The sequence below is a fragment of the Zalophus californianus genome, chromosome 10 (assembly GCF_009762305.2).
Source record: "Zalophus californianus isolate mZalCal1 chromosome 10, mZalCal1.pri.v2, whole genome shotgun sequence".
NCBI classification, from domain to species: domain Eukaryota; kingdom Metazoa; phylum Chordata; class Mammalia; order Carnivora; family Otariidae; genus Zalophus; species Zalophus californianus.
The window spans coordinates 73904129-73930093 of NC_045604.1; the positions used below are offsets into that span (position 1 = coordinate 73904129).

General features: G+C 45.7%; 1 protein-coding gene across 12 annotated transcripts in view; it reads left to right on the plus strand.

Moving 5' to 3' along the window:
* RBFOX1 (RNA binding fox-1 homolog 1) overlaps positions 1–25965 on the plus strand; it is a 2051181-nt gene that overhangs the window by 271969 nt on the left and 1753247 nt on the right. For all 12 annotated transcript variants that reach the window (XM_027611432.2, XM_027611426.2, XM_027611425.2 and 9 more), the window contains one exon: positions 10817–10876. In XM_027611432.2, coding sequence (XP_027467233.1) covers positions 10817–10876 — 60 coding nt within the window. The remainder of the gene's footprint in view (positions 1–10816; positions 10877–25965) is intronic.

Sequence of the window (25965 nt, forward strand, 5' to 3'; positions counted from 1 at the left end):
CATACATTTACTAAAAGAGCAAGATCTGCAGTGCCGGGCTGCCTGAATCTAGAACCCCTGCTCGTAGCCTCTGCAGTGTAGTGATTCTCTTGGCTGGTGACCTCTTTCTTTGCAGATACTTGTCTCCAAGACTGTCTCAGGGCTTCCCTAGACGTTCCTGGTCACACTGAGTTCGGTCCACATCCCTGTAATCAGCCTATCCAGTGCTCCGTGCTCCCACTATCCCATTTCTGCATAAATGGCCCGTGATGTCATGCGGGTCACTGACAACTTCTCTCTCAGGAACCCTGAAGAAATCCTGAGCAGATTGGATAAAAAGCCCTTGTCAGACATCCTAATTTTAGTGTTCTCCCTTGTGATTCCATTTAGGAAGTATTTATTTAACACTTCACTTGTTTTGCCATTCTCCCTGACTTCATCTTGCAAAAGCTCCTGTAATAACCCATGTCTCCTTCACCAGCCCCATGCTGTTCTCGTCCTTGGAAAAACTTGAGTGCTGTGTTCAGCATCTCGAGCCAGAAATATGTCCGAGTTTCATCATGCATCACTAATGCCCTCCTTTATCTCCATGCCGCATCTCCTAGAATTTTTGCAGAGACTTCTGTATGTCCTGCCTTCCCTTGTCTCATTAGGTCTCTTTCAGACATTGTTGCCTATGTGCAAATGGACATTTTTCATGCTGCAAGTTTCCTTGTGAGGGGACAGTGCTATTTCAGTGCTATTTCTTTCCCAGGCTGGTTTTTTATCATCCCTCTCCAGCTTCTATTTTAAAAAATCTCCCCTCACATGGCAGCACGGGCAGGTGGGCTGTTCTCTCCTGAGTGGCAGTTACCCTCGGGTGTCAGATGCCATCCGTACACCACGGATGAGCTTGGAGGCCGTAGTTAACTGTGCCTCACTCATGATGTGAGGCTGAGATTGTCATAGTGTTGAGGGGGGGACTGCAGTTCTATCACTCATGCTTGTTTTTTGATTCAGTGCATTGGTACTTCTATTAGACGTTCCTGATACAGACCCTATTAATTTTAATGCCTTTTGAGATGAATAGATGAGAAAGCTCTTGCTTGTACAGATGTATGTCAAAGTCTGTGGTTTTATATATTTTATCTGAAAAAAAATATGGTCAAGACACCAAAGGGGCGCCTGGGTGGCTCAGTTGGTTAAGCGACTGCCTTCGGCTCAGGTCATGATCCTGGAGTCCTGGGATCGAGTCCCGCATTGGGCTCCCTCCTCAGCGAGGAGCCTGTTCCTCCCCCTAACCCTCCCCCCTCTCATGTACTCTCTCTCTCTCTCTCATTCTCACTCTCTCAAATAAATAAATAAATCTTTAAAAAAAAAAAAAGACACCAAAAAAGGTATAGAGGTTTGGGTTGGTTGGAATTTATTTGGTCTTTTTTAAAAAATTGGGGTAAAATTATTATAAAATTAACCATTTTGAAGTGAACAATTTTGTGGCATTTAGTGTATTCACAATGTTGTACAACTATCACCTGTCTCGCGCCAAAACACATTCTTCTTCCCAAACAAAACCCTGTATCCACAAAGCATTATTCCCTATTCTTTCCTCTTCTCAGCCCCTTGAAACCACTAGTCTAGGTCTCTACAGATTTCATGCCAGTGGAATGGTACAACGAGGTCTTTTATATCTGGCTTATTTCACTTGGTTTGTTTTCAAGGTTCACCTGGGTTGTAGCATGAATCAGAACCTCATTCCTTTTTATGGCTGAATCCTATTCTATTGCATGGATAGATCACATTTTGTTTATCCATTTGTCCCTTGATGGACATTTGGATTGTTTCTATCTTTTGGCTCTGTTTGGGGTTTTTAAACTTTGTAGACATCGTCCCAGATCCATGCACTGTTATTTTCTTTGTGAATATCCTAGGTCTTGATTCCCTTGCTTCTCTTCTGAGAGAGCATTTAGAGGTATACGAGCTGCCATAGTAAATGAGAACTACATGATCTCATGGTGGGGAATCTGGCACTGCTCCTTGCGGATGTCCTGCCACCCCGTGGGCTGACCTTGACTCCTCAAAAGACAGCCCCCTCCAGGACAAAGACAACATTTACTCAGGGCTTAGACCAGTGGTTCACTGCCTACTTGTACGTTGTCATCACTTGGGAAGATTTAAGAATTATCAAAGCTCTTGCTTCACTTCCAGAGAATCTGGCTTGATTTGTACGGGGTCAAGTCCTGGCATTTTTTTGTGTGTTGAGTGGGTTAAATAGAGGCCCTCAAAACATGTGTCCAAGTCTTAACCCCCAGTGGGAGTTAAGACCCCCAAGTCTTAACCCCCAGAAAACTGAAAAGGTGTGTGACATGCCCCACTGGTTCCTTATCATAACACACATGACAAAGCTGCTTTAGGATAAAACGTTGTTCAGAAGTGTCCAGACAGCCTAAAAAATAGAAAATATTTGCAAATGATCCACTAAGGCACTTATACCCACAATATATAAAGAACTCTTAAAGCTCAATTATTAAAAGACAACCCAATTTAAAAATGGGTAAATGAGGGCGCCTGGGTGGCTCAGTTGGTTAAGCGACTGCCTTCGGCTCAGGTCATGATCCTGGAGTCCCGGGATCAAGTCCCACATCGGGCTCCCTGCTCAGCGGGGAGTCTGCTTCTCCCTCTGACCCTCCCCCCTCTCATGCTCTCTCTCTCAAATAAATAAATAAATAAAATCTTTAAAAAAAATGGGTAAATGATCTGAATAGGCAATTCTCCAAGGTAGATATACAAATGGCCAACGAGGACGTGAAAAAATGCTGGACATTGTTAGTCATCAGGGAAATTCAAATCAAATCCATAATCCAGTATTGCCTTATACCCACTAAAGTGGCTAGAATAAAAAATATAGATAATAACAAGTGTTGATGAGAATGTGGAGAAATTGGGACCCTCACACACTGCCGGTAGGAATATGAAAATGGTACAGACCCTGTTGAAGACAGTGCGGTGTTTCCTTGAACTATCAAACATAGAGTTGCCACAGGACTAACAATTCCTACATTCTCACAAACTCCTAGGTGTATACCCAAGAAGATGGAAAACATATGTTCACATAAAAACGTTTACACAAATGTTTATAGCAGCATGATTCATGATAACAAAAAGGCAGAAACAACCCAAATGTCCCTGAACAGATTAGTGGATAAACAAAATGTGGTCTATCCATATAATATTTCTCAGCCATTTTTTAAAAAGGAACGAAGGCCTGACATGTGCTATAACTTGGATCAACCTTGACAGTATTATGCGTCACAAAAGACTACATCTTGTGTGACTGCATTTATGTGAAATGTCCAGAATAGGTAAATAGAGATAGCTAATTAGTGGTCATCTAGGGCTAGAGTGGGGTATAGAGGGGTAGGGGTGATAATTAAATGGGATTTTTTTTGAGGTGATGAAATATCCTAAAAATGCCTATGGTGACAGTTGCATGTGTCTGAATAAACTAAAAACCATTGAATTGTTCATGTGAAATGGATGGTATCTTATGTGAGTTTTATCTCAATAAAACTGTCCAAAAGTGAGCTGGAATTGTGTCCCAGAGCCCAAACCCTCTCTAGCTTCTGCCACTTAATTAGCTGTGTGAGCCTTCACTGAAGCACATAGTAAATGCTCAGTTAACTGTGGTTTTGCTTTTCTGGCATAATATTTTAGGAGGTCCAGGCATTTTCTCTGTAGCTGCATCAGGGTTAGCATTGCCAGATGTGGTCTGCTCAATATCCTCATGACCAAGCAGCATATCTAAGGACTATAGTCCTCAGTGTATCCCCACGTAAACAATGGGAAACACTGCAGTGTCACTACAGTGACATGGGAGGCTAGAAGGGTGTTTAAATATTCCCAATTTATACCTGAAGACAATTCCAGTAGTATGGAATAGAGGATGAGGAGAAGGAGAGAAGTGAATGGAGTCAGGGAGACCTTGGTGGAAGCCAGTGCAGTCAAAGTGATCTGAATTCAGGCATGAGCACTGGGGATGCACCTCACAGGTGGCAGCATCTCATAGGTAGGGCAGTACAGCTTGGTAGCTGACTGGATGGACAGGTGGAAATACAGGGCTGGCTTTTGCAGAAATGGAGAGAGGAGAGTTAGGGGCCACCTGGATAGAGCTGGAAAACTTCAGATTGCATGAGGACAGAGATCAGGTGAGGCTGGGGCCAGGGTGGTACCTGTGGGGTGGGGTGAGGAGAAACAACTGACTCCTGATGAGAGAGGTCCAAAAGATGGTTTCTCCAGTCTCCCGGGTCCTGGTCTGCCAGTAAGAAGCTGCTGGCTCCATTCTGTGACCTCTTCACGGGTGGGTTTGTGTGTGGGGTGGTAGCAGAGGGAATAGGAACATGTCAAGGAAATGCCTCGTTCACCCTCAGGGTTTGCAAGAGAAAGTCTCATGTGGGCTACAACCTCCTGCCTGAGGTCCTGGGGTTTGTGTGATGCCTTCTCCCCCAGTGTTCCTCAGTCAGGAACACTGAGAAGCACTGTGGTCTAGGGGATGTCACAGTGGCTTTGGATGTGGGGGTTTCAGGGTTCACACCTGGAGCTGCCTTCTTGTTTAAGTTGTGCAATCTTGGATAAGTCACTTAACCTTCCTGAGTCCAGTTTACTGGTCCATTAGTTGAGGATGGTAGCTCCCTCTTTCTAGAAACAGGTAACATCATTACTTTCATCTTCTGGATGAAGGAATTCAGGGATTAGGAATTCAGTATTTTGTCCAAAGTAACATGGCTCACAAGTGGAAGAAAGATGGTTTGGATGCTGGCAGTCAGACTCCAGAGCCTGTCTACTGATAAAGAATAGCTACATAAACTTGGCCACCTAGGCCAGTTCTCCAGAGTGTCTAAACTTTGACAAAGTCCACAATGGACTGAAGAGTCCTGTAAGATCAGCGTCCCTCATTTTACTTATTTTACAGATACAGACTCTGAGGCTCAGGGAGGTTGAGTAACTTTCCCAGAGTCACACAGAAAATCAGCCAGAGTCCTGCCTTGAACCCAATTGTACCTGATCCTCATTGTGGCTCTTCTTCTGCTTTCTGGCCCTGGCCTGCAGAGGGTCATTTTACTGAATCCTGTTAACTTTTCCTTTCCAAGTTCATAATCTGTGCCATTGGGCCATGGGCCCAGGGTCTCCCCTTATGCTGCCCTGACTGATGTGAAACCCGGTTTTCCGTGGCTGCATATTGATGCCTTAGACAACAGCCTAATGTTTCAGAAGAGTCTGCATGTTACAAAAAAGGGCAGCAGGTGTTATTTGGGCTAAATTGACCTTGAAATTGATTTCTTTATTTTATGACTTACTGAGAGGAGATTAATACTTTTTTTTTCCTGCAGTCTGAAACAATTTACATGGTAATAGAAGGCATAGTCAGTCAAATAAATTGCTGGAAGTGGTCGTGTTTCAAGGGAAAAAAAAAATACAGAGCTTACTCACATTGATTTCTTTGCCCTGGGGAGCAGTAGAGATTTTAACATCTGGGAATAGGGAGCTAAATTTTATCTCTCATTTTAAAAGCAGAGGACTGAAGAGCTTAATCTGACATTTACACGAAATTCTCTAAGTTGGGGGAAACAAGGGAGCTGAGTTCCTTGCTGAAGTTTAAGGGCATTTTCTCAGAAGGACTCTGTGTGGTTTGATCTGGGGGGTGGCAGGTAGGTGCCAGATGAGATTTTCAGAAGATGGGCCTTGGAAAGTTGGCTGCCTCACTGCCTTGCTGCTGGGCACTGGCAGGGAATGGTGGTGGTGGCAGCCTGGTGACATAAACTCTACCTAGACCCAGGTGGAGTTGCCAAGGAACCATGTGAGTGGAGACCCTGCTTCCAGATTTCTGGGCTTTGCCATGCGGCTCTCCTACCCAGAGATGGAATTTGATTTCAGCTGGTGCATCAGTATGCATGTATGGCTAGTGTTTCTGACTGTGTTGGGATGGATTTGAGACTGCACCTCTTGGCTCAGCAGGAAAATTCAGTGCTCCATTAGTACTGCCTGCCTTGGGAACACGAGGAGCAAGTGTAGTTTGTGTGCCACATACTTGAATTTCCAAGTAAAAACCAGCATTTCTGCATTCAGACCATACTGACAGGGCTTTTGTCCTCCAAAGCAACTCCAAATAATTTACCACATAATGTGAGCTAAATTTTTTTTAGAAAATGTCAAGAAGTGAATCTCTACCCAAAGGGCTCTGCTAGTATTGCCATATGTTATTCCATTAAATTATTTTCTTTTCAAAATAAAAATTTTAAGGTAGAGTAAAAATTTTTCATTAAAAATACATGCCCAGAATATACAAGAGTCAGAAGCATAAAATCCCCACTTCCCTACTATTCCATTCTGCTCAGCCAACTAACTCCTATCTCCAAAATTAGCCATTTATTTTTACCAGTTTCTTATCTATCTACCCGAGATTTCAGTGCATATACTATATATGCATATAATCTTAAAACAAAGAACAGATTGTGGCATACTATATGAACCACTCTGCATTTTACTGTTTTTCTCTATCATTCCATATCTAGCTGCCTCATTATCTTTACTGAGGATTTCTGGATGCACCATGCCTGATTTAGTTGGTCTCTGAATAATGGAAATTTATGTTGCTCCCAATATTTTGTAATTAAAAACAGTGCTTTAGTGCTTATCTTTGGCGTTGGTCATTTTCCACATGTGCAGATATTCCATAGCAGAAATTCCAAGAACTGGAATTGCTAGTTCAAATATTACCAAGTTTTAAAACGTTGACCAGTGTGTACTTGCACTGTGTATTAGAACATAGGTCTCCATACTCTGACCAGCTTGCTACCTGGCTCAACCTTTGCCTTTGCCAATCTCAGTAAAAAATAATACATTGCCTTAATTTGCATTTCTTTTATTATGGATGAAGTCAAGGATCTTTTAATGTGTGCAACAGACGTTTGCATCACCATCTGCTTTGTGAGCTGTGCGTTTCCCTTGCTCGAATTTTTCCTTCAACTTCCTTTGGTGTTTTCTTATTATTTGGGAGAGCTCTTTATAAATGTAGGAAACTACCCCTTTGTTCAGTGAGTTATATATTTTTTTATCTTGTCCTTTGTCTTATACTTTATGGTCTTATTTTTCACACAGAAAACTTTATTTGAAATTTTTATTCATTTTTTATGGCTTTTATTTTTTAAACTGTGCTATCTTTTTTTTTTTTAAGATTTTATTTATTTATGTGACAGAGAGAGCACAAGCAGGGGGAGCCGCAGAAGGAGAAGCAGGCTCCCTGTTCAACACAGGGCTTGATCCCAGGACCCTGGGATCGTGAGCTGAGCCGAAGGCAGACACTTAACCGAATGAACCACCCAGTCACCCCATTTTATGGCTTTTAGCTTTGAGTCATAATTAGAAAGGTCTTCAGCATTCTGAGATGATAAAAATCTACACAATATGATTATGGTAGGTCCTCTAGTTGGTTCACACATTGAGGAGTTACTCTGATTTTTTGCCCTGGCAAATGCAGCTTCCACGGCATGGTGGAGATGCCTCTTGTCTGTGATCACCTAGAGGCCATGATCCAGCCTGGTAGGCTCTTCAACTTCCTCTGTTTCTTTCAGCATACAGACGTCTCCAGGAGTGTCACATCCCTGTGGTCAGGACATTTTGGGGTACAGTGGGCCCAAGATGCTTGGCAGACATTTAAAGAGCTGACCCCACCTGTCTTTCCCAAGTGGGGTCCTTGCAGGTCTTACTAGTTCCATCCATGGGAACCCACCCATGCCCCCAAGCCACACCACAATTTCTGTTCATTAGCTGTGGTCTTGGCCTTCTGTTAATTTGAAGGATAAACCCTTTGAAGGTCATTTTTATGTAAAGAATGTGACTTTCTAATCTTTCTATCGCGTTCTTTGGGCGCTCCCACCAGTTCATACCAAATCCCCTAGAGGATAATGCCAGATGGCCCTGTGGGGCTCTATGGCTTGGTCATTGTTTAAACTGGCTCAGTCCTCACTGTTGGTGATCCATGTCCCAGCTTTTGAAATCTGTAAGCGAAGACGCAAGAATTCCAAGGGCAGGGATGAGGCCCAGGGAAGGGATCAATTGTCCTTGGGACAAAGGGAAAAGAGGTGGGCAGCAACTGTGGGTTGCTTAGGGTGGTGCTAGTCTGTGACCTGGGAAGGGGAGATTGTCAGATCTTCTCTTCCGTAATGAAAATTTTTCATTAGGTTGGACCAGTTTGAGACAAAAGATGTGGAGGTTTATTGTAAGGACTCAAGGAGACGAGTGAGGCTTTTTCTGGAAACCAGAACAATGTCAGACAACCACTCCCTCTCTTCTCTTTGAGAGATGTTATCTCTTATCTGTTTCTGGCTTAGATTCTACATATGTGCTTATCACTGTCTTCAAGGTAAGGATGGAAACAGGCACAGGGGACTAGGTGTAGAGTCAGCTGCTTTGTTCAGGATAATACAGGGACTGTGTCAAAAAGGGGGAGGGCTGCTAATCCAAACGGGTGTGTACACAATTATAGGGTACAAAAAGGTCTATAAGTGTCAGAAAAAATCTGAGGAGAGTGGACTGAGTTGGCAGCAACTCAGGAGTGTCCCACCTCTCAGGAGTGAAGGCTCTTGACTAATTAACATGAGGTGGAAGTACCACCAGGAGGGATAGTCAGCTAGGTAGGAGCCTGGGCTGCTGGCTGGTGGGAGAAGGGTGGGAAGTGAGGAAGGGGCAAAGAGAAGGAGGGAAGTCTCTACAGGGGGCAGCTGGATAGGAGTTCCTCGGGGGGCAAGGTTCCCATGTAAGATCATATTTGAGTGTCTTTCCAGGCCCTGGGACTCTCATCAGTGTGGTAGGAATGGCTCACCTGGGGCCTCCCTTCTCCTTTGTTCTAGTCTGCTTCCTCTAGAAGGCTTAGTTTTGGCTTGACCCAAACTTCACCTTCCCAGGGTACTGGTTGCTATGAAGCCAGTACTGGCTTTGAATACAAGTGCTTCAGACCCCTGGAGCCCAAAAACCGTCTCCATGTGTCTTGGTCCTTATTCCTGAGAGAGTCCATGGTTGGTGCTGCTTGGGGCAGGTGTGCATCCCTAGACCAGGTGGAAGTAGGGAGGGGGATGGGTCCCTTTCGAAGGATGACCCCTCAGTAGACAAGCACCCCAGGGCATTTGTAACACTTGGACCTTGTCAGTTGGGTGAGATCTGCTATCTGGGCCTGAACTCCTCATTCAAGTGTAGTTTTTAGTTGGCTCATATATAAGATGGGGCCAAGAAGGAAGGGAGAAAAAACAGCAATTCTCAGGCCAGAGACATTTATCAAAGGAGGATTAGTGCATCTGTCTGCAAAATCATGCCTTTGGCAATATCTTTCTCCTTCTCTCCCCTCCCAGGTTGCTGCTTTAGGCAGTCTCTGGAAGGGGGACCATGATTTGTGCTTATATCCCTCCCTCCCTCAACTCATTAATCATTTCAGTAAACTGAGGGGGTGGCATGGGGATGGGGGACCATCCTCCACATAGAGGAAGGAGGGATACAAGCACCATTTTGATCTCCTGGTCGCCGGATTTTTCCATGACCGGTGTCTATGGCAAAACTGCAAAAAAGGGAAATACCAAGAGGTGTTTGTCTTGTTGGTATAAGTGAACTATTGACAGAACTCTGTGCATGGGTCTGAGTAACTTGTGGCTAGTGCTGGAGGGTAGGCAGCTTCTTCGCTCTGTTTCTCTTCCTGTCTTTCTTCCTCTGTCTATTTGGATCTCTAGGTCTCGGTCTATACTCTGTCTCCCTCGCTTGTGCGTGAATGCACATACAACTTTCTCTCTGCCCAGGAGGTTGAAGAGGTTACTCCAGGTCAAACCCCAGTGACATTCAGTTAATGGCAGTTTGGAGCTTTAGGCACTGCTGCCACTTTTGAGGTGGGGGCAACTCCCCAAAGTTGGGTGGTGACTGACTGTCACAGGCTCTCATGTGCTGTGCCTCACAGAGAAGTGGATAAATGCCTCAGAGGGAGAATACAACAGCATGACGACAATCCATCTGTTCACATGTGGCCCAAGCCCTGGCTCTCCTGCACCCCTGCTGGGTGCTTTGGACAGGTTCTCAGCCTTTTTGTGCTGTAACTGTAACATGGGGCTGAGATTGAGACCTACTTCCGATATCCTTGTGAGGGTTGAAGAACAAAGTACACAAAGAGCACGAAGCGCACAGCAGTGCATGTGCTCCAGGAACGGGAGCTATTGCTGGGGTGAAGCAGTGGAAGGTCAACCTGCACCTGCCACAGGACACCTGGGTGTGGCCCTCGGGGCTTGGGTGGAGTATGCACACTCGGAGAAGAGTCTAGACCAGTGCTGCCTAATAGAGGCGTCAGGAGGGCCACACTAGAAAATTTAAAATTTTCTAGTAGCCACATTAAAAAGTAGAAAGAAACAGATGAAATTAATTGTAATATATTTTATTTCAAATATTCATAGTATATTCATGTATTTAAATATAACACTTTATTTTTATATGCTATTAAATATCACTTTAACATGAATCAATATAAAATATTAACAATAGTATGAACGAGATTTTATAGTCATTTTATTTTTTTCATGGGTGCCTTCAAAATCCAGCAGGTAATGTGTACTTATAACACATTGCAGCTCAGATTAGTCCTGTGTGCCTAGTGGCTGCCCTATGGGGCAGTGCAAGTCTAGACCCCTCCAGCTGAGGGGCAGAGAGAGGGAGAGAAAGTCCTGTGAGTAAATGTGGCGAGAGACCGGGGGTCATGCTAAGCGGGATTCCTCCAACTTGGAACTTTGTCTTCAACGTGGGTTCCCCCACCTGTTTCTGTTTTTGTTTTTACCAGGACGACAAATGTGAGAACTCCACCCTCCTCTCTAGGGCCAGGAACAGTCCAGAAGACTCAGTAAGTAAAAGCATTTTGCTGAATGGATTAGACTGAGAAACTACTTTTGCCTCCTTTTCAGCCTCCTTGGTCTTCACCATCAGTCACCAGGACTGGTTTTTACCTGAAACTGATCTTGCTAGAGGAGTAACTGGGTTTGAGGGGAATAAGTGTTCCTGGGCACTTGCAGAATTTCTATTAGGACGCACGTGGGGCCAGAGGCTTAGCCCGTAGTACATGATATGAAAGCTGAGCACCTCCCTCGGAGAAGGGCTGGGCCTACTTGGGGGACAGGTCTGGGGGAAAAGCGACTGGTAGAGGGGCCACGGGCTGGTCTCTTGGCTTCTCGATGTGGAGACAGACCCTGCAGTGGTGGGAAAATGGAAGGAAGTTTAACATCATTTGATTGTTCCCATGATAGAGACAGGAATGCTTGTGAGTGCCCTGAAGCCCCACATCATGGCGTGGGATTTGGGTCATTTGGGCTAAGGACTGTGGACGGTGCTAGATGTGAATTCCTGTGCCTCCTGCACGTGTCACCCAGGTGTACACAGGCAGTGATGTTCCCTGCACTTAGAGTTCCAGAAACACCCCTGCTTGTCCTCTCTCGGGTGTGGGAACGATGTGGTGTAGTCCTAAAGTGTGTTCTGTGACTTAGTTGAGATGATCTCAAGGGGCGCATAGACGTCTGTTGTTGCTGCTTTGTATTAGTCACGATCTGTTTGGTCTCATGATTATCTTTATAGCAAGCAATACTGGCTTTCCATTTATGGTAGCAACATGAGAATTTTTTTGAAAATATTTTTTGAAGATGGGAGTTGACTTAGAAAAGAGTACAAAGAGTTTGGAGGTAATATGTAGATATGGCAAGACATTTGTGGCAGGGATAAGAAAATGGCTGAGAGTAAATTCTTTAATCAAAAGATGTTCATTCACGTGACCTTGGGCAGCATCCATGTGTGCCTTATGTTGGTGTGCTCCCAATCTATGCTGATACTTGGTGCAGACTGGACAGTCAAAGGGCCCACTCCTTGGCTTCTGTCTGTTCCCCTAAAATGACTTTTGAAGCTGGGTTTTTATCATAAACTCATTGCCGAATCACCTGAAAGAAGTGTTCACCTGTGATGCCAAATGGAGGAGGAAGAAGATGAAAAATGATGAGAAGTGACACACAACTGGCTTTCTTGTCCCACTTTACATCTGACCAAGTGTTTCCTCTCGGTTCTGAGTCCCCTCAATGACCCCGTCAGGTAAGTGCTGTTTCTGTCTTCATTTTGTGGATGAGGAAACTGAAGCTCAAGGAAAGAACGTGCCCAAGGTTATACAGCCTGGCCTCCCCCTCTGGTCGATGGTGTCACTGGGGTACAGTCCATAACTCCACAGCACATCTGTGCAATAGTCTTCCCATTTTATGGATGGGGAAATGATTCATGGATCAGGAAAGTGGATTTTATGTCTTGGCACATAAAAAAGTTCCCTGGACCTAAGTGGTTTAAATGGACAAACATTATCTCACAGTTTCTGTGGGTCAGGAATCTGGGAGTGGCTAAAATGGGTGGTTCTGGCTCAAGGCCTCTCATGAACTTGCGCTGTCTTCATCCTCCAGCTTGAGTGGGGCTGGGGAATCTACTTCCAGGCTGGTGCGCTTATGTTGTTCCTGGCGGGTGGCTTCAGCTCCTCCTTTGTGGACCTCTCCATAAAGTTGCTTGAGTGTTCTCGGGACATGGCTCTCTAGGAGGGGGAGAGAGCAAGGCAGAATCCATGATGCCTTTTATTACCTCTCCTCAGAATTCATGTGCCGTCACCTCTGCTGTTTTCTGTCCCTCATGCAAACCAGTGCCGATGAAATTGTGGAAGAGGGCTACACATGAGTAGATACCCAGAGGAGGGATTGTTGGGGGCTGTTTTGGAGGCTGGCTAGCACACTTTGGATCATCTTAGAATAACCATGTCTTATAGTTGCACACAGGATTCTTGTAACCTCACACCAAGTCTATGAAAAGAAAACCTAAAGATACCAAACCCATTTTGCAGGTGGGAAAATGAAGCATGGAACAAGGAAATGACTCACCAGAGTCTTGAAGTTGGCCTTGCTATGCAGGAACTTTTAAAGAGAAGGGTGGAAAAGTGGGGAGAAAACCCTCCACTTGAACGCTCATTGCCCACAATAGGACGAAAGGTGGCTTGAGATCTCTCCATTTGTCAGGATCTTAGAAGAGCACCCTCGTGATTTTCAGCTTTGTTGGATTACGTTAGCTATTCCCTGGTCCTAAGCCCCACCTCATTAAAGCTGATGGGTTCTCTCTACTGGAAGCAAAGATGAGCTCCTGTTAGTTTCCCCACTGGAAGCTGAAGAACTTTAGAGGTTTTCTGAGGTCAACAACCCTAACCCACTCCTTTTTCTCTACCTCTGACCTTCACAGTGCTGCTAGTCTGGGTCCTTCTGGCTGGAATCCATAGGTCAGCTTCCCAGTCTAATGTGTCATAGGTAGGAGCAGTCATTTTTGTGACTTCTGTTGGTGGCAGCGTGTGGTGACCAACAATTCTGGATGGCAGCCTGTCTCACAGGTTTCAAAGCATAAAACATGTTCACTCTTTGATGAAGTAATCACATTTCTAGGAATTTACACCTTGGGGATGAATGGACGAGTATGAGAAGCTGTGTTTGTATATTTGTTGAAGGATGATTGTGTTAGCAAAAAATAATAATAAAGATGCAGCCTCAATATCCATCAGTAAGGAATTGTTTAAGTAAATTACATGCATCCATAAAGTCCAATCCAACCTGCTGCTAGAATTTCGTCGTGAGGATTTATGTTTATGGACTTGGAAAGATGCTCATGACATATTGTTGAGTGAGAAATACAGCATATATCATATGATTCCAATTATGTGCAATTATATTCATATATCTCCCTTTCTCTGAATGCAGAGAGAGGTGTCAGAAAGGCAGATGGGGAATTCAACTAAATTGGTGATTTTACATTTTTCTTTGGACTCTTCCAGTTTTATTTACTTTTTACAGTGAGTGGTTATTCTCCTTGATAGTAGTAGTAGTAATAATAATGTTGGTAATGACTATTTATAAAACTAAGCAATGAGTCTTGGACTGTTAAGTGAGGGTACCCAGGGCAGCTGATGGCATTTTATTACAGTTTTATTCTTAATTGACATAGAAATGCTGCAGTCCCCTTGGAAGAGTGAAAATGAGGCTTACAAGACTGAAGCAGGGTCTGGAGGCAGACTTTTTTGGTCCTTGGCTGCTCCAGGGCCCAGAAAGCCTTTGGCCTTGGCATCTCGCCACCATTTCCATTCGCCACTCACAGCCCTGCCCCGTGCTGCCACCCAGCTCCCCCAGTCCTGACCTCCGGCTTTCCACTTGGGTACCACATCCCAGAAGGGTCCTATGCTAGATACAGCAGGTGCCATTCTCTGGCATCCAGGATCCAGGACATAATAACAATGATAGCCAGCATTTTTGGGCACCTACGAAGTACCTGGCATTGTGCTGAGTGTTTCAAATGCATTATCTCTTTTACACCCCAGAGTTGCCCAGTGAAGGAAGAACTGTTCCTACCCCCATTTCTGCAGATGAGGGACAGGCTCATAATCTCATAGCTAATGAGTGGTGTTTCTGGAACTCAGTCTGGTTTTGACTGTTTCCTGAGCTGGGTTGCACTGAGGATAAGGCCACCCGGTTTTGTTTAGTGGTGCAAGGAACATATCTGGGAACATTTTAGATGTGGGGTTGATTCTGGAATCAGCAGGTAAGATGAAAATGATACCCGGTCAAAGTTACCTGTTACAGATAACTAGAGGATGCCAGGTTGGAGGCCTTTCTTCCCCTTGATACATCTCAGACAGCCACCCTTTCTCTGAATATTAGAACAAATTGAGGTCTTTGCTTAGGTGCCACCTGAAATGGTTGTGTTGAGGTGACATGGTGGAGGCATGACATACACTTCTCTTTAAATATTGGGGTCATCTGTGGCCAAATGGTTGCATGACAGGGGACACTTAGGAAATGAAACCGAGTGAGAAACTGGCAGACTCACACTCCATTCTGGGGTTCACTCTGGAGCAAATGTGTCCTAAAGTGGATGGAGGTGACTCTGCCTGTGTGAAGAACGCTGCTACTCTCGTTTTTTCTCTCTTGACTCTCCTGGAGACCTAGTACAGCTAAGTGGCAGAGCCCAAGTTTCTACTTTGGTCTGCTTCATTCCAGAGCTGTATTTCCTAACCTCTCTACTCTTTTGTAGCGGAAATACACTGTATTCCCTTCCTTGTGCTGTACCAAAAATTGCCAGAGTTTAAAGCAACACCTATTTATTATCTCAGCTGACAAGTGTCAAGGGTCTGGGAATGCATGGCTGGGTCCTCTGCTCAGGGTCCCACAAGGCTGCAGTCGAGGTATCAGCCAGGGCTGGGGTCTCATCTGGAGCTTGGGTCCCCTTATGAGCTCAAGTGGTTGTCGGAAGAATTCAGTTCCTTGCAGTTGTAGGATGGAGGCCCTCTGCTCATAGAAGCTGCCTGCAATTCCCTGCCACATAGCCCTCTTCCTAGGCAGCTCACATCCTGGCAGCTTACTTTCTCAAGGCCATCAGGAGAGTCTCTCCTGGACATGCTAGCAAGATGAAGTCTTACATATGTCCTAATATAATCACATGCATGGCATTCCATCACATTTTCTATCGGTTAGAGGCAAGTCATGGGTCCTGCCCCTACTTTAGTGGAGAGATGATCTATGGCATAAACCTGGGTCTGTCCACCCCAGATGCTTGTTCGTGAAAATCCTGAGACAAATCCAACTTTCTCCTTGTGTTGGGACCAAGTGCTCTGCTCCAGCATCTTTCCGGTCAGCATCCTCCTCTTCCTCCCCCTGTAAAGGGCTCATAGCTCCCCCAGGCACCAGCCTCCACGGCAGTGCGGGACTCTCCAGCCTTCCTGACCCCCAGCCATCTGGGTGGCCTCCTCCCCATGTCCATTCTGTGGGACACTCCCTGCTGTAGCCTCCATAGCAAATGAATATTTAATGGAATGCTGCCACCTTTTGGAATTTAGCAAAAGTGATCCCTGTTGTTTAGAGGGACGAATGTGAAGGTCTAGGAAGAAAACACAGTCCTGTTCCCTTGTACACACCCACACGCATGCACATGTAATCACCCAGCCTTTATTTCCGCTGGTGACTGACTAAGATTTGATGCCAGATTCCGGAAGAAAAAAAGAAAAGGAGCCAGTTTCTTCTTGAGGCAGGTTTGTTCTTCATTTATGCTCTGGTTCATAATCACTGTGAATGCTGACAGGCCTGTGCCGTTCCACACTCTTAAGAGGCAGCAGAGTGTATGAGCAGGAGCCTTGGTGCATTGGGCTGGATTTCGTCCCTGGTTCTGCCTCCAGCCCTTCAAGGATTTCAGCTTCCTTATCTACCTTCCAAATGTAGGTCTACTAGGCTCTTCCACCTCTCAAACCCTGATCCCAGGTTGCGATGTCTGTAACCAGGTATGGGAAATAGGTAACACCGCATTTATAGATGCCAAATAGGAGTGGTGCTAAGGCCATTTCTGTCCTCAGCAGGAGAGACTGGCACCGTTAATTATTAATGATTAGTAATTAGGGGACAGTGGCAGCATGGGTGCCATCCCAATGCCAGGTATCTCATGGGGACTCACAGGAGCCAACACAGAGCTGCCTCCTGCCCTGCCTCCCCTAATGCTTCCCTTCCTTGTGTATTCAAGGGTGTTGCTATCCTCCCATTCCCCAGCATCCTTTGCATTTCCCTGGCTTACTCCCAGTTTGAAGTCAGCAAAGTTAGTCCATTCTCCCCTTGGCATATCCCTAGCAGACCCACTACTCTGGTTCACACCCTTGTTATGGCACATCTGGATTATATGACTAGCTCTGACTAGTCCTCTGCTTTGGCTTTTCCCTCTTCACTTGATCAGCCTCACATGTTTGACCATGACTCTCCTTTTGAGCATGCTTCAGTAGCTCCATGTGATGTGAGAATAGAGTGCAAACTCCTCTGATTGCAAACTTGGCATTTGGCCCCCATCTTGCCATTCCTCTAGCCTTGGTGCTCCTGTCACCATGCACCATATTCCCTGACTGTGGACCCTTGCACAGGTTATTCCCTCTGTTTGACTCACTGCCCACCCTCCCAATCTAAGTTCCTAACCATCTGTCAAGATCCATTGGAAAAGCCTTGTTCAAAAATTCTTCTAAATCCTTCCATTGCATTGAATTTCTCCATCCACTGGATGCCCTCTGCCCTCCATTCCTCCCTCACCTCCTTCTTCCTCACCTCCGCTTGTCATCTATCCCTCTCTCCATTCCCTTCCCTTAAACTTTGCTGCAGTCACTGTTAAGAGTCAAAAGATACAAAAATGAAGTAGACTCACACCCTGCCCTTAAAGGGCTTGCAGTGAATGAGGGAATGAAAACAATGAATAAAAAGAAACCCATAATTGAGGCATAATATGATTGCTTCTTAGTGGAAACAGAATAAAAAATCACTGGCGGCACGAATAGGTGATCAGAGAAGGCTCCATGGAGGAAGTGACACTTAGAGTCTTGATGGGGAAGGGGGATCCTCAACACCAGTTGCGGGGGCCAGGGATGCTAGGGACCACCATGGGCATGGACTTCAGTCTGACTCAAATTCTAGAGGAAGGCATGTTGGAGAAACAGGCATGCCTCAGTGCTTCATGATGGGCACGAGTTGAGGTTTTGATGTGATTGATGTGGGGCCACAGAAGGGTTTTAAGCTGGTGATTGTCTAGATCTGATTTGCATTTTAGAAAGATCTCCCTGGGACCTGGCTTAGGAGCTGAGTGACTGGAGGAAGCCTTGGTCCCTCTTGGGCATTTTTCACTCCTCCACCCCACCGGAGTGGACCTCCAGAGCAGAGGGGTCACCAGCTGGGCACCCAGGCTTCTAGGCACGCTCTGCTTCTCATCGCTAATATGCCTTTCTAAAGAGTCTGCTCGGCAGAAAACCAAGTGTGTGGACGAGATAACAGCATTAAGAGCAGAAGGACAAAGCTGATACTCAGGGCAGTGAGACATGGAGGCTTAAATTCTTTCCCTTCAAAATGTCGCCCATGATTTTGGCCACGTGATCCTGATTAAAGCAAGCCAGGCTTGCTAGGATGAAATGCTAAGTGGTGCTTGCGACCTCAGGCACAGGGAGTACAGAGGTCTGCTGCTCTGATGAGCATCCATGCCATTTCTCCCCACCGTTTTCTGCCAGATAAAAGAGGGAAATCTATTCAGTGATTTTTCCAAATCCCTGAGGATGGTTGTGCCCCCTGGAGACACAGTGATACTGACAGGTTTCCAATGTTAGATCCAACTTCAGATTGGGATTGAGGGTCTTGTATTCTCCCCACCTCCTGAGGGAGTGTCTAAAATACAGTGGGCACTCAATAAGTACTTGTTAACAAAATTAATGAGTGAGTGAAAGAATCAGTCTCATTGATTTGGAGCACCCCAAAAGGCTTCTTTGTGCCTCTTCCAAAGTCAGTATATTAACTCCCCCCAACTACCCTCCTCACTTTTGTCACCAAAGATTGATTTTGCTCATTCATAAACTTGATGTAAACCCCAACAATAAAAGTGCATCTGCCGCCTTCTCTTCAGCAGCATCCCCAGGACTTCCAGCTATGTTGCTGCATGTATCAGTTGTTGCTCCTTTTTATTTTATTTATTTATTTATTTTTTTTTGGTTGCTCCTTTTTAAATTGTTGAATTTAAACTGTTGAATTCTGTTTCATTGATTATACCATCATTCTCTGGAATTGTTGATGAGCATTTGGGTTGATTTCAGTTTGGGGGTATGTGTACTCTTGTACCCATTGTTTGGTGGACAGATGCACACATTTCTCCTGGGACTATGCCACGGGATATATTCAGTCACATGATAGACATGTGTTTAGTCTTAGTAGATGCTACCCCAAAATTTTCCTAAGTAGTTGTACAAATTACCACTCCCACAACCAAGGAATATGAATCTCCCTTGCATGCCCTTTAAATGCATATGTTGTGCGTTGTTACAACACCCCAGAGGAGCAGGTGTGGTTATTTCCACCCCCAGTTCAGAGGGGCACACCAAGTGTCTGCTAACTCGGCGAAGGCTATGTGGTAGTCAGTGATGGTGGGAGCCTGAAGCAGGGGTGCCTGCAGGATGGCAGCAGGTCTTAGGCACTGTATACCGTGGATTGTGAGCAAGCAACTCTGCCGTGGAAATCCCAGAGGGCAGTGTGGTGGAGTGTTTATGTGAACCTCACTCTGTGAACCAGAGTGCAGACATTGACTCCCAGCTCTGCCACTTCCTTCTTGTATAAGCCTGGGCAAGCAGCTGGACCTCTCTGTGCCACACTTTTCATGTTTGTAAAGTGGAGTTGATAAATCAGGTTGTTGTGAGGATTAAATGAATTAACATAGGTAGAGCCTTAGGGGTGGGCACTAAGGAAAGGTTAACTCATTAGTATTCAGCTCTGCCCAGTTTGAGTGCTGGACTTAGCTCCTTGGGGAGGAGGGCTGCCTCTCGGCCAGCTCTAATAGTTGTTAGATAGGCTACATGATTCTCCACCCCTTCCCCCGCCTCAGAAGGGAGCTGGCTCTCCTGATGAAATCTGGAATCTAATTTTGAGCCCTGATCATTGGTTTCACAAAGCCTGCTAGGGTGCAGCCCGACTGGTCCCTTCTGAAATGAGTCTCTGCACTTTACTGCCCCTAATAAGAAATGTGGTCTGTTTGCTCAGGGTTTTACCCTTTATAGAAATGGTCAGATTTCTTTCTTCTCCACATCTCCATTCTGTAAATCCATGCCAAATATTGATGTTTGATGACTACAAATATCACACATAGCTTTTAATCAAGAGAGACGGAGGGAAGATAAGGGGAGTAAATACGTCTCTGTAAGGTAGTTCAATATTCTCTGTAACGATTTTGCTAAGAAATAAAATGAGTGGAGGGGAGGGAGTAGGGCTCTGTGATGTGTGTCAAGATGGGCTGGACCACCTGGAACATGCTGGACCATGCCTAGGCCCGCACTCCCAGCCCATGGTTTGGATTTAAGTTAGATGTTCATTACCCGGATCGGTAGATGCTATCTCATTTTACAGAAAGGAGAGATGTATTTTAAATTTGAATTTCCAATATGCCATCAGTCTATCCCATTACAAGCAAAATGCATCGAGCCAAATTCTGTCGTCTGTTGTCCCTCGTCTGAGATGGGAGTAGAATGTAATTGCCTACCATTGCCCGCTCTAGAGAGATGTCAGCCTGCTGGAGGCCGAGGGGAGGTCAGCCTCTAGACTTTTGCCCATCAGTGTTGTATTTCCCTCACATGGGGACAAAGGGCAATAGTATGATCCTGGAAGGTTGGTAGGTGTCAAGCACTGAGAGATATTTGGCCAAGGTTACTCCAGGCCAGAGCTTGGTCAAACCAAGTGAGGCCTCTCAATCCAAATCCAAACCCCACCCACAAGGAGGCCCCCAACAGCTCACTGCTACCCCAGCACCATCCTAGTGCCTGTGTGTTGTAGGAGCTCAGACCATTCTACTGGAATGAGTGAGCGAAAGAATGAATGAATTGGTGGGCCTTCCTCTCCACCAGCATCATTGTTGCTGTTTTGTTCAGCTTCTAGTTTGGCATTTCTTATCCCTCAATAGCCTTTTGCTTTGTATTTTGATAATCTCAACTTTTTCTAATTGACAAAAATGATCAATCTCAGAAACCAATGTCAACAAAAACCAGTGACCTACCCATCCATTCACCCATCCATTCAGCCACTCATTCACCATACACATCTATCAATCCGTCCATTCATTCATCCATCCAATATTGTGCACCCACCATGGTCCGGGCCCTGTGTAACTGCCGAGGCTGTAGTAGTAAGCCAAGACGCACCTGGCTTATCCTCCTAGAGCCTACAGTCCAGTGGGGAGACAGAGATTAAGCATACTAGAAGATAATCATACTAGAGGATATCTATAAACAGAGATGAATGCTCCATAAGGAGGAACATGGCTCTGGGACAGCCTATTACAATGAAACCTGGCCCAGATGGTGGGTATGTCTGAGGTTCCCCCAGGAGGACACTCATGAGCTGAGGCCTTGTGGCAAGGGCAGGGAGTAGAGGATTCCACATAGAGGGGGCAGTGTGTGTAAAGTTCCAGTCACCAGATCATTTCCAGGCACTCTCATAGGTCATCTAGAGTGGCTGGAACTCAGAGAGGGTTGGTGGGGTATTCTAGATGAAGCCAAAAGGGTTGACAGGTGTCAGCCCATATGGGAGTTCCAAGCCATGGGGAGGACACTGATCTTTTTCTCAAAGGAATGGAAGGTTTTGAAAGGTTTTACAAGAGGTGATCTGATTTGCATTTTGTGAAGATCCCTCTGGCTCCTTTGAGGAACCTTGGCTGCAGTGGGGGAGGAACCTCAGAGGCCACGAGATAGAAAACAGCTGGTGGCTTGGCAGTGGTCCACCTTCCTCAGGCTTGGGCAGCATCTCCACCTGTCATCCAGGTGGATTTCCTTCAAAAGTCTCAGAATACCCACAGGCTCACAGTACATTTGCATTTGCACAATTGAAGATGGGTTCCCCAACATAAACCTTCCAGGTTCTTGGCAGAGGGAATGTCAATAGACATATTTTTGTACAAGGGCTGCAGCATGACCCCCATCCCACCCCATGCATACAGGGATCTTCTGCTTGCTTTCATATCTGCCAAGCCTGCTGATGGAGCCATGTCACAGCTCAGGATATGACTCCCAGAGACTGAGATTAAATTGTCTAAAGACCCAGGGGGACGGGGAGAATGAGGGATGGCGCAAATGAGGAGATTTTCATTTTTCGATGTCTGTGAGCTGCCAGTGACACCAGAATGTCACATCCAGTTCATGGGACCAGTTTGGCCTATCGTTTTGTGGGAGGAAGCCATTCAGTACCAGGGCCATACTGGTCCTGTGGAACTGTGTTGATGGGGCTGGGATCCATAACCGTGTGGTGACACTGGGAGAGTATTTGGTAATGGGTGGTTCTTTACATATCTCCAAGTTAGAATTCTTGCCTTATATTTATTTTACTCTCCAAATCAAAGTAGATGGGATCATTTTTCCCAGGTGTCATCAGACAACTGGATTCATGGATGGGCATCTGAAATCCTTCTTTTTGATCCCTTTCCTCTCTCCCCCTGCAGGATTCCAGCATCCCATCAGCTCCCCAAAATCCCCCCTTCAAGGGGGCTATGGGAGGTAATGACAACCCCTGTAGGAACTGTGAGAGGCAAGTTCAGCCTTTTTTTCACTAAGATTGGCTACCTCTTTTGAAAAATTCTTGTATGTTCTCATGCCTACCAGGTCTCTTTTCTATCTTATCAAAGATTCTCTCTTGGATTGGGAATTGGAGGTCAGAAGGGGGACCCTATTCTGTTACATGCAGCCTGGGAGTTACATTTTTTTTTTTTTTCAACAATTGGAACTGCAGATGTCTTTAAACCAGAAGAAGAAAGCAAATTTGGGCATGGGTTAAAAACACACTCCATCTCCCTCCAGGTCTCCCTTGGGGAGACTGTGCAGGAGGGCTCTGGACAGTTGGGGGTGAATTTTCAGTGCAACTTTCATCTTTCTGGTTTTCCTGCCTGAGTCCACAGGGATTTCATAAACATTATGTTGCTCAATTTCGGTTCAATGGCACGGAGTCGTTCCAATGTGTTCTAATTACTCAGACATAAATGATTTCTGGTGCACTTTAAATGATTTCAGATGCACTTTTGTCTATCAGGCTGCTGATTTATAACTCCCTGGGACTTTGATGTTGTGCTTCATTGATTTCTTTTAAGGCTCTTCAGAGGTATATTTATTATAGACGATACATTTCCCTGTTCATTTGCTCCATAATTCTGAAACACTCTCATTTTCCACTTGTCAACACTCCATTCCTACCCCCTGCACTTATGCTGTCCCAATAGTAAGAAGACACATTTATTGAGTGCTTGCTGAATGCAGAACCAGGTACTAGATGCTATGGGTGAGTGGAGATACACAAATTAAACACACATTCACATTTCTTCCAATGGCATCCTTATCATTTAGACCAAGGGACAGCATACACATAGATTCAGTGATGTGACAGGAGAGAGAGAACACAGGGAGGCCACTGGGGTTAGTCCATGAGCTGTGAAGGATGCTTGGAAGAGAAGAGAGATGAGAGATGGGTGGGGTCAAAATTTTGTGTCCAGATCCCTGCAGTGATGGTCCATGGGAGTGGTGCTTGTCCAAGGCAGCTGGCTGCAGTCCCGAGGATGTGGTGGGAGTTCCAGCTTAGTCCTGTTTTCATGGGTCTCCATCTTACCATGTAATGGTCTCTTGAGCCTTAGTTTTCTCATATGTAAAATGGAGCACATCCAACCTTATCAGTTAGGCTCTATGGATTGAGCACTTTGAACGTACGAGGCAGGGGCAGATCGATGTTGTGTACGACCTGAAGCTTCATCAGTTTTGGGAGGCTTTTAGAAAACCCCAGATTCTGAATGCCTGGCTAGGTCTCTGCCCCACAGTGGAGCCCATTAGAGTTAGTACTGTGGCCTTCAGTGCTTTTTAAGCACTGGACTTGTTTTCTTCCCAAATTATTTGTTGCATGGATGTCCGGTGTGTAAAACAGATAATAGTGGAGCTTCTGTGACTGGGAACCTTTTCTTTCTCCCTGAGACTGGGCCCTGAGGCATCTTCAGAAAATGTATTCTGTAACTGGTCTTGATAGGGAGGCAGGATCTGAACCCAGCCCTCCTCCCCACGTCCCACTCTGGGTGTTTCTTTGGGATTGCCTGAAAGACTAGCCCTGTGTTGAGAGGGACAGCGTGGACCCACTTTATGGGTACTTCTTGCCACCACAGGCTGATCCAAGGTCTCCCAGGCTGGCTTCAGGCGTCTTTCAGTGACAGGATACTTTTCTTTCCTGAAGTGCAGTGCAAGCCTCAGGTTCCAGCGGCTGAGAACCAGGGGAAGGGACAATGAGGAGTATGCGCCACCTAGTGACCATTTCCAGGAGCTGTCACTCTCAGCACCGCCTCGGGAGGAATCTTTATCTCTGGGCAAGGTTGAGTCCGGGGATGTTGTTCCACAAGGTCCTGACGCCACTTTTTGAGAGGGTGTGGCTCAGATCTGCATTTTACTGCATTAGAGCAGGAGTGACTCTTGCAAGACTGCTGTTGATTCTCCTGTGGAGACTCTGCCACTGTGAATATGGGCTCCCAGAGAAGTGACTGCCTCCCTTTTTCTTCTTCCCTTCACCATCATAGTCCCCCTCCCTTTTCTGGTTCTACTTCTTCCCTCCCTTCCTCCTCCCCCCCACCTCCCTCTCCCCTCCCTGCCTCTTCTCTTCCTTCTCCCTCCTCCCACCACCCCTACTAGCCCCTTCTCCTTGACCTCTTGCTCCAGATCCTTCCCATTGCCTTCCTCCCTTCTCCCCTCCCTCTCCTCTTGTCCTTACTTTGGCTCAGCCAGCCGCCTTTTAACTAAATAGATCTTTTGGGGGTTCTTTATTGGTCCAGGTGCAAGCAGGGCAGTTGCTGAGTTAGAGGTAGGCCATGAGTCCCAGCTGTGGATGGTAAGGGGTTGAGATGGCTTGCCTTCCTTTCTTCCTTCCTCCATGCATTTGTGCGTGCATGCCTGCATGTATGCATTCATTCGCTCATTCATGAGTGCATGCACAGATTCATTCTTAAGTACATTCATTCATAAGTACATTTTGAGGCCAACTATGTGTCAAGCATTGACAGACTCCATTCTGGCTTTAACCCCTGGGCACTTAGCACACAGCATTCCTCTCTATTATCTTCCTGGAAAGTTCCAACTCAGCTTTCAAGACCTAGTCAAACATTGCCCTGCAGACTAAATTGTGAGCCTCACCCCCCTACCCATTAGACCTGGGGTCTTTGGAGAGCTTTTCCTTCAGTCTTCTTAAAGCCCAGCCCACGGGTTCCCAGCACTCGAACCCAGCCTTACATTGAGTCAAAACCCCTGAAGCTGGTTTTTGTCTGCCCCGGAACTCTGTGTTCTTCACTGATTATGCTTGTTCCTTTCCCAGAGGGTATCCTGTACACAAAGCATCCTTAGAAATCCAGAGATCTTAGCACTAATAACATGAGAAAGGCTGATGGAAATGTTCTCTCTGAATTCTTGGGTTCTACCAATCCCATTCTAATAAGTTTTCTTTATTCCTAGGGATTGAGTAAAAATAAGTTGTTTCCGAGGACTTAATCCTGGATGTCTTGTCTTGTGTTTTGGTTTTACTTTGTTTCTCTTCCTCTGTATTACCAAGTTAATGCTGGGAATGGGGAAGGTAGGTTTGTAGTTATGTTTGTTATTACAGAGTACAGGTGAGGTAGCCCATTATAAAATGGAGGGAATGTCTGCACTTTGGCTGCAACATCTTACAGCGTTATCTTTGGCATTGTGGAAGATACCGCTCTCAACTGAGGCTATCATCCAAACTATCAGTGTCTAAGCTCTGGTATGCAGTAGGTACTCCATAAATGGCTGGCAATTTCAGAAAAAAAACGAGATTTAACTTACATACTATAAAGTACAAATCTTAAGTGTACACACAGGCCCGTGAATTTTTACATATGCATACTTCTGGGATGCCATCAGCCAGATCAAGAAACAAAACATTTTCATACCTCAAAGTTTCCCCTGTGCCCCCTGCAGCCAGAACCACCCCTACCCAGAGCCCCCACCACTCCACTCATTTCCTCCTTAGATCAGTTATATCTGCTTTGGAACTTCATAAAAATGGAATCCTGACAGACTCCACTCAACGTCATGCCCATGAGCATCATCCATGTTGCCGATGGCTGACAGATTTGCACTTCGGTGTTGAATGAATTGTCCACATGTTGACCTTCTCATATGGGTTGAGTTGAAGCCTGCTTAGGAGGTTGAATCAGGAGAGTTTCAGTGGAAGAGCTTCTTCTTACCTTTAACATGGATTTCGCTGAGTCCCAGCACCCGTGTGTGTTGGATCCAACACTGTTTCCCATTGCTGCCAGGCAGGATCATGGTTCCCAAGAACCCAGCGTGGGAGGTTGGGTCACCAAGGGACT